The sequence below is a fragment of the Hyperoodon ampullatus genome (assembly GCF_949752795.1).
Source record: "Hyperoodon ampullatus genome assembly, chromosome: 18".
In the NCBI taxonomy this organism is placed as follows: Eukaryota; Metazoa; Chordata; class Mammalia; order Artiodactyla; family Ziphiidae; genus Hyperoodon; species Hyperoodon ampullatus.
Window position 1 is genome coordinate 3,041,369 of NC_136931.1, and position 17,340 is coordinate 3,058,708.

Sequence of the window (17,340 nt, forward strand, 5' to 3'; positions counted from 1 at the left end):
TCTTCATTATAGATGCCTTCGTATGTTTTAAAACTCCATTTGCAAAAGAATTAAGCTTTTAAAATGTAATTTATTCACAAGACTCAAAGCCACACAATTCCTAAATGTTTATGGCGAGAAGCCAGCTGCCAGCCGCATCCCACCCCCCAGGGTGGTGGCTCCCAGCTCTCTGGGGCTGCTCCCTTGTGCCACGTTTGCGCAGCCTCCACTCACGCAGGGGAGACTGAGGACACCTGCCCCTCTTTCCTGCCTGGGTGATGAGAGGTGCCCCATCACACCAAAGTGATTTGAAACAGACTTCGGTACGAGTCCAGGGATATCCTTTCGGACGAAGAAACACAAAAATTCAGTGAATATTTTAAAATAGTTTATATGAATGTGCTGATTTTATTTTTTCCTGCTTAACTGGAAACTGCTTTTCATAGTTCTCCATTCCAGGAGGGGCACATGGTTGATACGGATTTTCTTAGGACATTCCCAATCATGTCATTAAGGAATATTTGTTGCCTAAAAATCCATTACCAAAGTGAGGTCTAGAATAAAGATTCCCTCAATAAAGGGGATTGTAGTTGGTAATCCAAAATAGTAGCTGGGTTACGAATCACTTAGGTCTAAGCGAAGCAACAGGACTTACAGCAGGAGTGAAGTAATCATAGCTGTCTCAAGACCGATAGAATGAGAGTGAGATCACGGAGCCGTAACTGAGCAGAACTTGTCTCTCCACGTGAGGAGTTAGGAATGCTTGGGTCCACGGCTTGGGTTGTGTGTGTTCTCCCGCCGCTACAGGTTCATAGAACTAGCTTCATTAAACACTAGGGTTACGTTGAATTTACACTGTGTCTGGACTATAGCAGTTTATTGAGGTGTAAAAACTTACCACTGACCCTAGTTTTTCGACGTAGGGATCAGAAGCCCTAGATTCTGTCTGGCGGGGCGGAGCTGGGGGTGCAGCGGGAGCGGGCGGCGCTGGGCCCTGGGGCTGCTGCACCGTGCGCTTCCTGCCTGTGGCTTTATCAGTCACACCCTTTACTGCCATAGGTGTTTCCAAAGAGGACATTCGTGGGCAGATTTGGGACTACATGGAGGCGCGGAATTTAGCTGATTTTCCCCGGCCTGTTCATCACAGGATTCCCAACTTCAAGGTACTGCGGCACTCCTGGAGCGTTCGCAATGAAAGCAGGATACCCCTAAATGAGTAACAGTGGTAGTACAGTTACCTTCCTGCTTCACGGTGGGTTTGAACTCAGTGAACAGTGAGTGGTGTGAAATCTGAACCAGCAGCCGGGGTGTTTTATGCTCTGAGACGTCCTTCTTCATGTCACTTCACCTTCACTCTCGAGCACCTCCTGCCTTTCTGTGCAGTGTTGGTGGGTGGGTCGCATCTTGCTGGGAGGAGGTGCTAAGGCTACTGTTCCCCATTTGGTACAGAGTGAAATATTTCTCCTGGCTGGAAGCGTTCGATTGTTGTGGTGCCTTTTCACACAGTTGGCTCCTGAGGAGCGACGTGCTCTGAGAGGGAGCCCCAGCCAGCGAGGCCGGCTCCTCAGCCCTTGCTACCTGGCTGCTTCCTTAGACATTCCTCGGGTGACCCCGGACCTGGTCTCAGAATCGGCCCCCGCGCCTGTCTGAGGGAGATGCTGGAGCATCAGGCTGAGGGTGGCCCAGGGTGCTGGCCTCTTAGTAACGTGCACTTGCATTTAAAAACAGGGTGCTTCTCAGGCCGCTGAGCATTTCCCACGTTTGCAGGCGTTCAAAATGGCCAGAACTATTAAAGTCAACCCTGACGCACCCCAGAAAAATGCCCGCTTCTTCGTCCTCAACGTAAGTGCACTTCTGTCTATCTGCCTAACCAGGGCTCTTATCTGGCTTGCCAAAACATCAAAGACCTCGAGGTTTTTGCCAGAACGCAGGAAGTTAAAGTGGACCCTGATAAACCGCTGGAAGGCGTCCGGCTGCTGGCGCTGCAGGTAATCCCATTCCCCGAGCCTGAGCCCTGGCTCCTGAGCGGCCCACCTTCCCCAGGCGGCTGGCACATGCGCACAGTCCACGTTTGGGAAGATGGTGCCCCGACTCCCTCCAGTGCAGACTGTGTCCTTGGAGTTGTTTTTTCCAGGACAGTCCAGACTCTTCGGTTGTCTGTCAGTCAGAAGTCCTGAACATCTCTGAATGCAAAGAGAAACCGTGACTTTGAGGCATCCCAATTCTCATGTACCTCTCCAGAAGCGAATGATTACAATATACCTCATCTGCTACATTTGTAATACTGTAATTCCTCGAAACTTGATAACCCATGAGTAAGAGATCTGACAAATGAGTCCCCAAAATATATGAATTAGAACAGTGTTTCTTAACTTAGATATAATAGGCCCCTTTTCAAGAAGAAAAATTCCCCCAGGGTTGCTTCAATTTATTATAATTTAACAAGTATAAACATAAAACTTGGCATAAATTATAATGCTCAGGATCTTATGTGACTGTAAAACCAAAGTAAACATGTAAATTACATATAAACAAAACTATAAAAGCAGTAAAATTCAGATAACAGCACTCATTTAATGTAATGGCTGATGTTGTTTTGCTGAAACAAAACACCGTTTACAGTGAGTATAGTGCTGTGTGTGGCAGTGTGGGGTCTGTGGGATTCTGCTGTATGCCAGCAGGCCTCGGGTGGCGACTCAGTTTCCCTACAACTCCTGAGAATCCTCGATCTGCGGGCGCCTTTCATCCTGTGTGGGAAAGTGCATCCCTCGGCAGGCAAGGATAGTGATGCACACGGCCGCAGATCACACCTAGGGGCACAGCTTCCCAGGCTTGACCCCAGACCTTCATTCGGTTCTAGAACCTATTCATAGTAAACGCCCTGATGGAACTTTGAGATCCCTGGGCCTGAGCACACTGGCTGTAAGTCAGCACCCCTGAGGAGCTTTGGAGACTCTTGGCAGTGTCCGGTTCTGAGTCAGGCTCGAGCGGAACTGTACATTGGTGACTCTCAGAGCTCCCCGGGGCGCTCTGGTGTACAGCCAAGGGGTGAGACTACAAATAAAATCACCCACCTCTGTCCCACTCAAAAGGAGAGTAGCACGTACTCGTTACTTCTGCTGAAATACTCTTCTTGGGGTTGAAAACCTTTATTTAAATAAGCCAAGCTGTGTTTTTATAGGTCTTTTATTGGTCTCAGGCTGTCATCTCCTGCACAAAAAGTAAAACATGTGATTTTTTACATGAAGAGTTTATAAATTTTATGATTGCCTCATGGCCCACCCCTGTATAATCTGCAGCAGTGTCCTTGGGCCTTGTTTCTCCAACTTTCTTGCACATCAGGATTACCGGGTGGGCTTGTTAAAGCAGGTTGCTGGGCCCCACAGGGCTTCTGATCACTTCTGACAGGTGTCCAGGGGCTGCTGATGCTGCTGGCCAGGGGCCCCCACTTTGAAAACCCCTGCCCTGGGGCTCGCAGTAGATATTTGAGAACTAAATAGAAGAGGACGGTTATCAACACAGGTCAATATAAAATACTAATTGTAATGAGCACTGATCTCTCAGACTGTGATTTATTGAGCAGCAAACTAGATATAAGTGCTTGATGGGGTAATGTTTTTAATGTGACTGTGTAATGCCAGCTTCAAGATAAAACATCCCTGTACCTGGATAGTGCTTAATGCTGGGAGCAGAAGGCACAGGAAGGTTATGGCTGGAGTTTTCATGAGAACAGACTTTGTCAGGATTTGCATTGTCATTTTCACCTGTAAGCATTTTGAATGGCAAGTGGAGTTGAGTCAGCAAGTTTTACAACCCCCCTGCCCCTTTATTCTGAGGCGGGTAGTGCAGCTGCTCTAAGTAAAATCGGCCCCCTGTATTATTCACTTGGGTTTCCAAAACAACTCATCTCCTTGGCACACACCCAAAAATGCAGGTAATAGTAACTTGCTTCTGTTCCTGAAATGTTAAAAATATACACAAGAAACTTCCCATCTTAAATTCTGTAATTTATTGATTGTCTTTTCTTTTAAAAGAGCAAAAAAACATTGTTGGTTCCAACACCACGACTGAGAACGGGGTTGTTTAATAAGATCACACCACCCCCCGGAGCAACTAAAGACATCTTGAGAAAATGTGCCACCTCTCAGGTAAGTTTGAGAAGCAACACCAGCCACAGGGAAGAACCGTTCTCAGCCGTGACTTCTGGTGAGTTAGAACAGTGTAAATCCGCCAGAGTTGAAATCTGTGTTTAACAAAGCCAAATGAAGAGTGATGTTAAGTATTCAGCAGTCTTGTCACTACAGGAGCCAAGCAGAAAAACTGCCTGTAACTCGGTTTTTCTCTTGCACTGAGCTGAGAAATAGTAAATTCCCCCATTAAAAAAGAAAAGGGAAAGCCAATTTGACGGTACTCTGACGCCCTCTGGTGTTAACTCTTGATGCTGTTCAGTGCCCTATAGCATTTTCTCAGATGCCACCAGAGCAAATGGGGACACGGTAGAATTTCCAAAATATGTTCAATTGGAAATTGCCTCACCAAGTGCTAAAGTAATAATGGCTTTAGTGATTTAGCAATGTGATTTTTTTCACTGCCTCACGATGCCATAAAACCAGTGTGTAAATATCACATTAGAGTGCCTTATAATGGAATTTGTCTAGTATTTTATAGATGAAGAAATAGAATCTGGTGACTTTTCAGAGTTCTAGAGTTGACCCCAGGTCACTTGATTCCTAATCTGGTGGGAAGAGGAAATAAGGCATCAAGATATTCCTTTTAAAAAGGGATTTTCCACTTAAGTCTAGTGCATAAAACGTGAATGCTTTATCGTTATTTATTGATAACCTGTCTTATTGCAAAAAGAGAATTTGATGTGGCATACACATCAAAAAAGTAAGATGATAAAATACATGTAGGACAAAGAACAAAGGGAAAATAAATGCAGAAAAATAAGAGATAACCCTGGTTCTGGTCAGTGTTCAAAGTGCCCACCCCGTGATCCCCTGCCATTGGCGGTCGTGGCCACAGATCTGAGCCCATACTTCCGGGAGCTGGCAGGGAATGTGATCTGTTATCATTGGTAGGTTCCGGGCAGTAAGAGCAGCCCCTTTCCACGTATTGAGGTCCAGATCAGACATGGCCGTGGTGCTGGTGTAGTGGTCTGTGTCACCCTTAACAGCATCCCACTCCCCTCTGAAGGGTGACCGACATGGGGCTCGTTGCCAGGAGGCCCTGTGAAGTGCCAGCACTGGCTGGTCCCGGCCAGGGTAAAGCCAGACCAGCTCTCACAACTGAACTTGCATACAGATTGAACTGTGTTTGGGCTCTGTTATATCATGAGATACCGGATGGAAATCAGAGATCCAGGGCCCTGAACCTCAGAATGACAGAGCGCAGGTAGAGGAAACCAAAGATTTTTGTTTTCTTTGTGGCAGAGGAAAAATGGCAAAGGAGAGACTCTTAAAGCCACGTCTAATGCAGATGCAAATTTAGTACGATTATTCTTTAGGTTGCCAAAGCTTAGTGGTGAAATGCTGCCACCGTGCATACCACTGTAGGAGACTGTGATGTAGCCTTACTTCTTGGCAGATAAGACTCTGAGTTTGTCCCTCAGCCCCCTGCTACTGTCACACCCCAGCCACCTGTGTGTGCCATCGTTGTCTTTGTATTTACTCTTTGACTCAGGAGTGTTCTGGTAACCACCCCAGGGGGCAGACGGAAAGGTCTGTTAACTGCCTCATAAGTCCCTCTGCCCATCCGGTGCCTCTTGGTTGAATAGAACAGGATTTTGGAGAGTCACGGTGACTCCTGGTTGCTCACGCGGTGTCTGGTCAGACTGAGCAGGTGAGGCTGAGCCCCCGAGAGAAGGGGGGGCCTGACAGGTTACAACACAGAAAACCCCAGGCAGGTGCGTGCTCCCCAAGGCTGCCAAGCACCAAGCCCACTGAAACAGGCTTGAGGACATGGGCCGTGGGCAAGAGACCTGCCTGCGTGGCCGCTGTGAGCTTAACGGAAGACACGCTTTCCCGCAGTGGGGGCACCGCGGGCCGATGACTGCGGTTTGATGGTTGGGAGGCCCCAATCATGGTACCGATCCTATAGGGACTTGTCACGTGCTTGTCGACAGGGCACCGTACCACATCCAGCGACCACTGCTGCCGGGTACTTGGCCGTGCAGCATCCTACTCTAGTTTCCGAGATTTCCCTGTCTCCCATTGTCAGAATCATGGCCACAGGAACCTCCCTGTGCTTTGCACACAGGCCTCCATTAGTTAGCGAAAGTGGGTGTGCTTTGGGTGCTTTTTGGTTGAATAATTAATGTGTTAGGAGTGATCAGCTGTTCACGCAGAGCGAGGCCTCCAGTGTTTCACAGTGAGTTAATATGTCACACACGCTTAGTGGCCATGTCCTACGTGCTAGACGCTTTACCTGCGCTCTGTCATTTCATTCCAACATGTCGGACGAGGCAGGGCTGGTGTCCCTGTCTTACAGAGGAAGAGACTGAAACTCAGAGAGTTTCCTCCTGTTGCGGCCACAGAGGAGAGGGATCTGGACCCAGTTCCTTGTGACTCCCGAGCCTGTATTCTAATCACTGTGCTCTCCTGCCTCTTGGAGGAAAATGATTTGTTGAATATTATGAAATGAATATCCTAGTCATTGTGCTATCAGTTCCTCCTGATGTCTTTCCTGGGGAAGAATTGTGGGGAAGTCTTAAAATGGTTCTGATCCATGGTTTTCCTGAGCTGCCGCTTCCGTGATGCTGCGTGTTTGCTGTGGGATGGTGCGCGTGCTTGCTTCCCTCGGGAGGTTGTTCAGACCCTGAGTGCACCTGCCCGTGGGTTATGAGACGGGTGGCCTCTCTGCCAGGGAGCTCTCAGGCCGCGTGTCTGTCCGCAGGGCGTGAGGAACTACAGCACTCCCGTGGGCTTGGATTCCAGGGTCCTTGTGGACTTAGTGGTGGTGGGGTCCGTGGCTGTTTCTGAAAAAGGTAAGATTAAGAACAGAAACTCTCGGATGTGACCACTTACCCTGCAGCCTGATGTTCCTCCAGCGCTCCGGTCGCCTTTCAGACATTGATGGTGAGTAATATTAGCTTTCTGGACGCGTGCCTGGCCTGCATAACCACTGCATCTATCACTCATTTTGAAGAATTAACTCGGTCCCTCCCACTCTCAGCCCCACTCAACACCTTTACAGCATTTTCACTTTTCATAACAGGAAAAATAAAGTGAGATAATCTCTCTTCAGGTGGTGAAAGATTTCCCCTCTGTTCTTAAGTTAACTGGAACTAGAGCTGAATTTATTTGCAGTGCGTCAGTAAATAGTTGGTTTTGGAGAGCCTCCAGTAAGTGGAGAAACGTTGGGTTCTGAAGCTTTTTTTTGTGGTGAAGCAGCAGCCTCCTGGACAGTGCGGGGTGTCCTGAGCCTGCCTCTGGGGCCTGGAGCTTCAGCCCGCAAGCCTGTGAGCAGGGACAGGGTGGGTCAGCCTGCCAGCCTCTGCCCTGGGCTGAGCCACCCTCAGGCCTCGTCTCGGGGGTTCCCTGGGGCCTCTGCCTCTCTGCCCTGCTCGGCCCCAGGCCCAGCTGGGCGCTGTTGGAAAGGAGCTGCTGGTTCTGCGGCAGGGTGAGCACGTTGCAGGGCTGCGCTTGTGTGGTGTGATCGGGACCCCCCCACCTCACTAGGAGAGCCTTCTCCTCCCCGCCCGGCAGGAGAGTGTCCTGAGATGCTCATCCTCAGATCTCCCTTTGGAAGTTCATCGGCCAAAGCCAAGTCCTTCCTTCAGTAGAGGTTCTGAATGAACAGTTGGCGAGCAGTGCTCTAATCATTTGTTCTGAACCCTGAGCGTCGTGTTGTAAACGTTAGCCTTTAATACCATCACCTTGAACTTAGTCTTTTCCCGGCTCCTGCTCTGAGCTCCTGTGTGAGATGCTTAGGAGTGAGATGTTACAGGTCTTTATTCCCTGTTTTCCGTGTATTCACAGTTACAGATGCTTTACCTGTGTCCTCAGGGACGGGTACACATGAGCACACATGTGCCCACTGTGTGCCACGTGCCAGGCCGGCACTGAGTGGGCTCTGCTTTGGGTCCTCGGTGGGTGGGAGGAGCAGACATGAGAGCTGAACTACAATACGACGCGCTCAGTGCTGGAAACAGAAGCCGGGGTGGGCGTAGGCGGGCTCAGAGGAGGGACTCGCCAGCTTGGAGCAGGGTGACCTCAGAGGAGGCCTCAGGGTTGGCTCCTGTGTGCCGGGTGTGTTCGAGGCAGGCGGGGCAGGACAGGGAGAGGGAGTGCCGTGGTCAAGTAGCACGGCCCTCTGGTGTCCGGGGCTGTCCTTCCAGAGACCGGAGGCCAGATGCCGGGAACTGGGCTGTACTCTTTTGGCAGTGGGAAGTTAGCAAAGATTTCTTCTTTTAAAAGGACGTCAGGAGTTTTCTTTTTTAGTTCGGGATGTATGAAAAAAGAAAACAATGTTTTGTAACTGTCATTGTTTAGATAACCCCCTAATTAAAACAACAAAATCACCATGCATGTGTTTAAAAAATGTGGATAGCACAGAAAGCATTGCCTGGCCACTTTCCCTCTGCCTGTCCCCTGATGCCCACAGAAGTATCAGCTTTTGTGGTGTGAGATACAGGCATCTCGAGTGTTCTGTGTGTGGGCTGCATGTTCATCCTGGTTCTGTCTCCGCACTGACGGTGCTCTGTGCCCTGCTGCTGCTGCGTCTGCCTCTCCAAGGGCTCTGCCCGTCAGCACAGAGGTCAGCCTCCTGTTCATCAGCCCTGACTGATACACATTTAAGTTATCTCCAGTGTTTGTTTCGGTCTTTCCCTTGCAAATAGCGCCAGAGTGAGGTGTAGTCTTATCGTATGCTCTAGGGGTACCTTTGAGGACCATCCGTGGGATGATTCCTAGGAGAGGAATTGCCGGACCAAAGGGTTTTTAAATCCTGATGGATGTCGCCAAATTACCCACCAGGAAGTGTGCCCACGTCACATCCCCACACCATCTGCTCGCCTCTCTCCCTCTTCTCCTGTTAGTAACTAGAATTATCCCACCTCAGGTTTTGTGTCTGAGAGTGAACAGTGGTATTTGAGTTGCCTCTTCATTTGCATCTGATTTGGGTGAGCTTGAACGTTTCTCCTGTGTTCACTGTCCGTCCGCCTGTCTCTCTCTGGACTCTTTGTACCCTTTGCTGTTCTGCTATTGAATTGTCTTTCTCTTGCTGCTTTGCGTGCACGGTTGAAGGCTTTTCATTGTAGAAGTAGCTCAGTCAGGTCTGAATCTTAAAGGACGCGTGAGTGATGGCGCTTCCACGCTTGGCGGTGATGCTGACGTCACAGAGAAGTCAGAGCTCCGGGCTGGCCTGGGCGTCCTACCGAGGAGAGTGACTGGACTCGGCTGGTAGCCGGCAGCGTGCTAACGTCCACTGTCCGCCGTCCTGCGTTCTTTTCTCCTGCTTAGCTTGTCCTTCAGCTTCAGATGATGAATGCTTTTCTTGTGCCGCATTTGTGAATTTGCAAAATAGCACTAGTGCTGCTTAAACCGCCTCCTTCCAAGCTGTGGGGCTGCGCTGGGCGAGTCCTTAGTGCTTTTACAAGGCAAGGCTGTGCTGTCTCACAGCCATGTCCCTGATTTAGACTTTCTGCTTTCCCTCCATGATGAAAAAGATTTGCCTTTAGTAGGAATTTGTTCTTAGTGTTTTTAAAAACTACTGTTTCACTACTTTTAAACGTAAACATAAAGCTCACATAAATGCAAGCTCAGTTTCCTTGGTAAAGGAGAGGTTTCTGTGTTTAAAAGGCTCCAAGCTCACTTCACTGTGTGTTAACCACTGTACCCACTTAGTGTGGCTCTTCCTCTGTAACTCCTCTGAGTCCACGATGAGAAACGTAATCCTGCGTGGTTCCCCAGACCCCATGGAGACATTGATTCTCTGCGTTGTTCTTAGGCTGGAGAATTGGGAAGGGAGAAGGTTATGCCGACCTTGAATACGCCATGATGGTGTCGATGGGAGCGGTCAGCCAGGAGACGCCAGTGGTCACCATCGTCCACGACTGCCAGGTGCTTCCTGGGAACAGGCCAGCAGAGCTACTCCTGCCCACTGAGAGCGCAGGGTGGGGCAGGGCAGGGTCTCTGCCTCCACTCCCTGCCGTGTCGGGCATGGCGTCGCTCAGCCAGGCTGGGTTCGCTTGGTGCAGCAGCTCGGCCTTGCCCATGACGGGTTTGGGGGACATCATACTTCCACCCAGTGGTGCAGCGAACACAGCTGGGGCCGTATCCCTGTCAGCTCCTTCACCCGCTTCTGTTTGACCAGGTTGTCGACATACCTGAAACCCTCCTCGAGGATCACGACCTCACCGTGGACTATATTCTCACTCCAACTCGAGTCATCACCACGGGGTGTGAGCGCCCCAAGCCAGCAGGAATTGTGTGGTCCAAGGTGGGTCGCCGTGGTGTGGAGCGCGGCCAGCGCCGGCCCGTGGCCTCTAGGCACCTCCTCTTTCCCTGCATTCTCTGTCTGGCATGGCAGCTGTCCCCAAGCCTGCATGGCTGTGCGTTAGAGTCACCCATGAGTTTCTGAACATTTCTGCTTCTGAATCACAGTCTCCAAGCATGGGCTGGAGAACCTGCCTTGAAAACCTGCTGGTTCTGACGAGCAGGCAGGGTTCAAGGTCTCTACACGACAGCAGCTGTAGGAAGCGGGAAGTGACCAGCTCAACTAGGGGAGCTGATGCCTTGAGTCTGTTTGCCAGCTGGCTTTCACTCCTGAGAGCTGTCTTCTGCCGTCGCAGCTCTGCATCGTCCTAAGCATCAGTCTTTGCTTTTGCAAACCCAGATTTTCTTACTGCCGTCTGCATCTCCATGCAGAACTGAATTGGGTAGGAGGCAGTACCCAAAGCCTTCGTAAGCTGATGCCATGGTGACTTTCATCCCCAGAACAGGCAGTGGCTTGTATCGCAGAGTGGTCTGCAGTTGGAGTTTGACCCCAGAAGCCAACCTGTAGGTTATGATGCCATCTGCTGGTCAATAGCCAGAATTACTGAGAAAACTGGAGAAGTTATGCTCTATTTGGATTGAAACTCTTGGTCAAATTAGCATGTTTGTCCATGTTTCACATTCCTTAAACCTGAGTCATCCAGAGCTTCAGGCCTCCTTCCTGTGGGCGTGGGAATCAGCAGCATCCACCTCCGAGGATGAGCCCTGTGCTGTCACTGCACCCTGAGGGCTTCCCCACAGATACCTGTGCTCCTGCCAGGATAGCCCCCGAGGACAGCAGAGGGGAGCACGTGAGACCCTGAGATGGGGTGTGGGACCGTCCACGTGCACCCTGAACACCAGGGAGAAGGCCGCAGCATCCTTCATGACTATTAAAACGTCCCTCAGGACATTTAGAACTTAGGGCTCCCCAGAATTCAGGCCCACAGCCTCCCTTTGAATGGCGACTGACATACAGGCCGTGGGAGTGAGGTGGCTGTGCTCAGAGGTGAGCACACGGTCTGGGGAGGATACATCACGGGGGCGGCCACAGCGAGGCTGCAGGTGCCCTGGGGCCAGCACTTCATAGCTGAGGGCCAGCTGCAGCGCAGGCTGGGAGGATTCTGGGGGCCTCTCCAGGGAGAGAGAGTTGGTTGCCTTGGAGAATAGCCGTGGTTACAGTCTGCAGATTTTAACAAGAAAAATATAAAGAAAGCAACAAATTAGGTTATCAGTTGTGTTAGATGAATATAATCCCTCTGAGATGAAGGGAAACCAAATTCAACCACAGCTTCCTGAGACATCTCAGCCTGCTCATCGGGACGTTGGCTTATTCATCCTCTTCCCGAAGGATGCTAATCGTTAGTGAGGCCTTGGCAAGAATCCCTAGCTTGTAAAAGGCCATTTCTTATTTTGGGTCCTGTGTTCTCAGTTCTACAGTGCAGAGGGATGGGTCCTGTGAAGGCAAGGACTCTCTCCAGCCCCTGGGGTTTCTGTCTTGGCCTCGCTATGTGTGCAGCCAGAGTGCGTTTTCATTGACTTTGGGGACAAAGTCCCTAATGCCACTGAAGATTTTTTTTTTTTTTTGCGGTACGCAGGCCTCCCGCTGTTGTGGCCTCCCCCGTTGCGGAGCACAGGCTCTGGACGCGCAGGCTCAGCAGCCATGGCTCACAGGCCTAGCCGCTCCGCGGCCTGTGGGATCTTCCTGGACCGGGGCACGAACCCGTGTCCCCTGCATCAGCAGGCGGACTCCCAACCACTGCGCCACCAGGGAAGCCCTCCACTGAAGATTTGAGGAGGTGGTAGGGGCAGTTCAGTGCTGGGTTATAGTACTGTTTCAGGTTGGCTCTTTGTTAGGCACATACCGGTAAATCCTTCTGTGATGCTCTACCCATAGACTCGTCATGTAGGGATCAGACTCTAGGAATTTGCCTCTTGTCTTTATCATTGGAATATCTGGAATCCCCTTTTTCTTCTAAACACTGTAGCCCTCCCAGATGAAATGGTTTGAAATAGGTTCAAAATGTGATGCTTTTTTTTTTTTAAATCATTCTTAATACACAAAGACTGTACAGCATTTGATTTTCCAGCCTTTGCTCCAACTTCTCAAGAAATGTGAGTACTGCCCCAGCCAATAGACTGATCTGATATGGACTCTGTTTCCAGCTCCAGCCACTTCGGACAGTGGGTCTCCTCTACCCACCTTCTAAGTCTTGCAAGGGACTAACGTGGTTTTTATGGAAGTTGTAGTTCTCATTAGAAATACTTCCAATGTTTCTGTTTAACTTTGCTGGCAGCTGCTCCAGCACATCCTGGCATTATAGAATGACATCATCCCTCCCAAGCACCTTATCTTCTGGTCAAGTGAAGTGAGAACCAGAAAGAAAAGCAATTTATCCCAGAGCGTAACCCCAGCGTGTGGTGGAGGGAGGTTAGAGCCGAGTGTCTTCTTCTTGGGTTGGCAGCAGACGCCTCGAGAGTCAGATTTCTGATTGTATTGGACGTAGCGAGCATTTCTAGGGGACAGGTTTAATTTAATCTCTAAAGGGAACATATATTTATGAACGACTGCCATCTGCATGCTTCAGCAAAAAGTGATTGTAGCGTACAGAAAAAATCAATTTTGCTTTATACTTGCTTTTTAAATGGTATGATTAGTTACAGAAGGGCATACATTTTTTTGCTTGATTAACAAGCAAAATCTTTCATTTCACATGGAAAATAGACAAAACCTAACAAATGTTCCTAATTGCCAGCCAGGAAAAATAGAGAGCAGCACTGTGGGTCCCGTGTGGGTGTCCAGCCCGTCCACTGGGCTCTCAGAAGCCTGTCGGCTGCAGAGCCACCATCAACCTACGCCATCCCATGCGGAGCACATAGGTGGCAAATGGCTGGGAAAGTGGCAAAGACCCCCTCATGGTCAGGGAGCTCTGTCCTTTAGAGCACACGGGGTGGGAGTGGCGTGGAGAGGGAGCTGACACTGGGCTTTGTTCTTCCAAAGAACATACCTCTCTCAGGACGAGCAGTTTTACGTAAAAGCCTCGCATTTCTGTGTTTCCGTTTCCAAAGATCCCTTGGTGTGTGCCAGCGTGGCGGTGCTGTGGACTCAGTTCACAGTGTGTGCTGGAAGGCTTTCCTTATCCTGCAGCTGATTGCAGTTTGTATGTGCGCCAGCTTGGGATCAGGTAGCTCCCGGGGACGTGCACAGAAGGATGCGTGTTTGCTTCACACACGTTTTAGGGTGGATTTCTGCTGCCTGAGCGTGGAGCCTCACCCCGTGGGTCAGGCTTCCTGAGAACATGCACCTCTGCCTGAGGCAGCCCTGTGGGTCCACTGGGCACTTCAGGGGTGCTCATCTGGCCACAGTGGGCCCAGCGGACGCACGGTGTTTCCCAGGAGATGTGGCCTGGTGGCTCTCGCTGCTGGTGCTTGGACTGGGGTAACGTTTAGTTCTCTCGTACAAGGACATAGTCACACTTTTACTCTGATTGTAATTACAGTTTTAAATTTGATCATTCTTTCTCAATGTGAGATCCAGTCACTTAAGAAATCCCCAAGAATCTAATTATGACCAGTTTAAATTTACTCCTAGATACTTTGAAAGAATGCAAGAATCTGACCTCCTTAAGAAGGCAGAAGAGGGACGTGGCAGGGAGTTGGGTTGGCCAGACTCGCATTGTCTTTGGGATTCTTTGGGAACCGGAGCCTCTGGAGGACTGGTCTGTGAGTTTAACCACCTTCTGATGAGTCAGTTCAGGAGATGGCAGAGGGTCAAGTGGAGGCAGATCCCCTTTGATCAGGAAGAGTGGCTCCATCTTGTGGGTGTCTCGGTGGCATAGACATGGTTTTTGTTTTTGTATCTCAACAATGGGAAACATGAGAAGGAGGGAGTTTTTCTTTGCGCTAAGAGTGTGCTCTGTTCTGAAGACCCGAGTGGTCGGGTGCCCCCCGCAAGGCTCCTGACTTGGCTGTGCCGGGGACAAGGGCAGCATCTGGCTGGGGAGGGCTCTGACCCCCAGGCAAGGCTTTGCTGCGGTGGAGAGCATCGTCTGCATAGCGCTGGGAGAGAGAACCAGGACAAAATTGATGAGGATTAGGAGCCTGTAGGTCTGTGAGAAGATACTTGCCGTGCTTAGGTGTTTGTGTTTCTTTACATCTTATTCTAATCCATTGATTCTCAACCTGGGACCCGTGTGCCTCTTGCGGTTTGTAGGTCCATGAACAGAACCTGGGAAATTGTACAGAGAATTGTGGCAGAGCCCTTGGGAGGGAACCCCAGCTTCTCTTCAGGGTCCCTGACACCCTGACAAGGATAAGAACCATTGCCCTAAGTTACATAGGATTCTGAATATATTGAGAACACTGGTACTAGTTGAACTATTTTTGTAGAAAAATTATAGCTGTCCACCTTGTGTGCTGATCTGTGTTCTCATGTACCCACATCTGTGGGAAGCCCGTGTTTGGACCATTGCTTGCCTCCTGGTGACTGATTTTTTTTTTTTTTTCCGGCCACGCTGCACAGCTTTGTGGGATCTTAGTTCCCCAACCAGGGATTGAACCCATGCCCTCAGCAGTGAAATCATGGAGTCCTAACCACTGGACTGCCAGGGAATTCCCTTGGTGACTGATCATTTACATGCTTTGTGCCCCAAACAGAAGACAGAAAGCATCTCTAAAGAATGAATTATTGAAAAGAACTAAGCATGGCTTTCTGTTTCATTTCTGCCTTGGGATTCCTTAAGAGACATGAACCACTCTGCCCCGGGCTCAGCCCCCAGTGCCCCCTGCGCCACAGGACGGAGCCATGGGTGTCCTGTTCAGGCTTCCCCTCGAGTATTGGGGCTCTTCTGTCACCTCCATCGCTATGGGTGCTCAGGAAATACTTGCTGATCCATTTGACCAAAAAGCCAAAAGTGTCCTTTGTGTAAAAGTCTTTCTCTTTGAGATGTAACATTGTGTGTGGGATTCGTTATTTTGTAGCCTGATCACCCTTTGCTAGAAAGTGTTCTCTATGTAGCATTCTGTTTCACATTCGCCTTGTCTGTGCTTTTTCCCAGAGGTCTGGATGGGTTTGGCCCTCAATTAAGGGGTGCGAGGTGGGGGGTGGGGGGTGGGGGGAGGCTGAGAAGGAGATCCCCACGGCCCCATTAAAGACCTCATCCCACCCAAAGGCGTAGGTTGGGGAGGAGACGGGTGTGGAAGCAGAAACCACCCCATTATCCCAGGGTCGCCAGGGCGGTTGCCCTTTGTGACCCTTTAACCCTCAGACCAGTGATCTTAGCTCCTCCCCTTCTTGTTTCTTTTAAGATTTTTTTTTTGATGTGAACTTAAAGTCTTTATTGAATTTGTTACAATATTGCTTCTCTTTTATGTTTTGGTTTTTTGGCGGTGAGGCATGTCAGATCCACACCCCCTGCCTTGGAAGGCAGAGTCCCAGCCACTGGACCGACCGCCAGGGAAGTCCCTAGCTCTTCGCCTTCTGCGTAGGAAGCCTTGGTTGTCTGCCTTCTGGGCCGCCAGGAAAATGGAGAAAGCCGCCCGGTTCCTGCCAGCGGCCACGGCCTGTCTGGCAGACGCAGAGTGGCAGATGGAGATGGCTGGCCTGAGTGGACGGAGGCTTCCACGAGCATGTGGGGCAGGAGGCCCCTGAGTGACTGATTTCTCCTCCCTTGTGACCAAGTCATGGTCCCTTTTGGACGCCTCAAGAGTAGCTGGAACTGCCTTGCTTTTTCAGATTAGCTGTGAGATGATGGGGAAGATGCCAGTCCTCAGAAGCCTGCGCTGCCGAGAGGGGCAGGCCGGGAAGGACGTCGCCCTTCAGGATAAACACCAGAGCCTGCCGGGTGCCCGGGCCGCCCTGAGCACCGTCAGAAGCCCGCGGGAGCTGCCCTCGCTGGAATCGGGCTCCTTGCAGGGGGAGGATGTGCCGTCCAGCACTGTTTACGTCGGGAACCTCCCCCGGGACGCCCGGGTGAGTGAGCTGAAGCGAGCCCTCAGCGCACGGGGCGCGGCGCCCTCACGGCTCACTTGGCAGGGGCCGCAGCGCAGGGCCTTCCTCCACCGCCGGGACCCGGCCGAGGCCTGGCAGGCCATCCCCCGCTTGCAGGGCTTCTGTCTGGGCGCCAGCACAGCGAGGGTGGCGCTGGCCAGGCATCGGGGGGCCAGCGGCCCGGTGGGCAGCCGCGCTGGAGAGCCGCACCCTGACCCGTGACAACATCCCGCTCCGGCCCCCGGCGAACTTCAGAGCCCAGCACAGCGGGATGTGGTGGAGCTTTGCTGCACGAGCTGCTTTCAGTTCAGTCCTCTCCAGGAAGTCAGAGCTTCAGTTGCCGCCTGGTGTCTCCTGAGGAGCAGGGAAGTCGGCTGTAATACACTTCCCGTCTTCTGAAGGCAGAAAGGTCCATGTTCAGGCTTTGGCTTATCCTGGTCCTTCAGCCTGCTGCATGTCTCAGCCCTGCTGGTGTCTTGGTTTAGGGGACTGAGTGGGCAATAAACAAGTAGGAGTAAATGCTGACTGCAATTTAGGGGAGTCTGTGTTTTGAACTTGAGAGGCGTGGGGGATTAAGAGAAGGTGGACAGAGGACCAGATGCAGAGGCATGGCGGCTCAGAACCAGAAGACATCCTTGTGTTCCTGGCTCCTTGGCCTGGCACTGCTAGAAGGGAAAAGATGCGTTCAGCTCGCAGAAGCCAGGTGGTTCAGCCCCCTGGGTACAGACTGCTTGTCACATCTCAGTCGTGGTGTCGGAGATGGAGGCCAATCTGGCCTGGACCCTCGGCTGTGTGGCCTCACCTCTGTCCTCTCCTTACCTTTCCAGCCAGGCTCTGCCCTCGGGGTGAATACCCTCTGCTCTCGGCCAGCTGCCCCTGAACAGCAGGGAGCTCTGT

General features: G+C 51.0%; 1 protein-coding gene across 2 annotated transcripts; it reads left to right on the forward strand.

The window, feature by feature from the left end:
* The first annotated feature begins 1,043 nt into the window (after window positions 1-1,043).
* On the forward strand, window positions 1,044-16,962 carry MTHFSD (methenyltetrahydrofolate synthetase domain containing). 2 transcript variants are annotated; one of them, XM_079723778.1, is made up of 7 exons: window positions 1,044-1,142; window positions 1,708-1,821; window positions 4,014-4,127; window positions 6,874-6,964; window positions 9,928-10,040; window positions 10,294-10,419; window positions 16,189-16,962. In XM_079723778.1, exons 1-7 carry the CDS (start codon window positions 1,080-1,082, stop codon window positions 16,663-16,665), a joined length of 1,098 nt encoding a protein of 365 aa, XP_079579904.1. In that variant the 5' UTR covers window positions 1,044-1,079; the 3' UTR covers window positions 16,666-16,962. The 2 variants fall into 2 exon arrangements, with proteins under 2 accessions (XP_079579904.1, XP_079579903.1); XM_079723777.1 differs by lacking the exon at window positions 1,708-1,821 and adding an exon at window positions 1,854-1,967.
* Window positions 16,963-17,340: the final 378 nt, after the last annotated feature.

Excerpts from the sequence above, each read along its gene's own strand:
- MTHFSD (XM_079723778.1), top strand. The coding sequence starts at position 1,080 with ATGGAGGCGCGGAATTTAGCTGATTTTCCCCGGCCTGTTCATCACAGG. Across the intron at positions 6,965-9,927 it reads CGTGGCTGTTTCTGAAAAAG|GCTGGAGAATTGGGAAGGGA; the intron begins GTAAGATTAAGA and ends CGTTGTTCTTAG. Across the intron at positions 10,041-10,293 it reads CCATCGTCCACGACTGCCAG|GTTGTCGACATACCTGAAAC; the intron begins GTGCTTCCTGGG and ends CTGTTTGACCAG.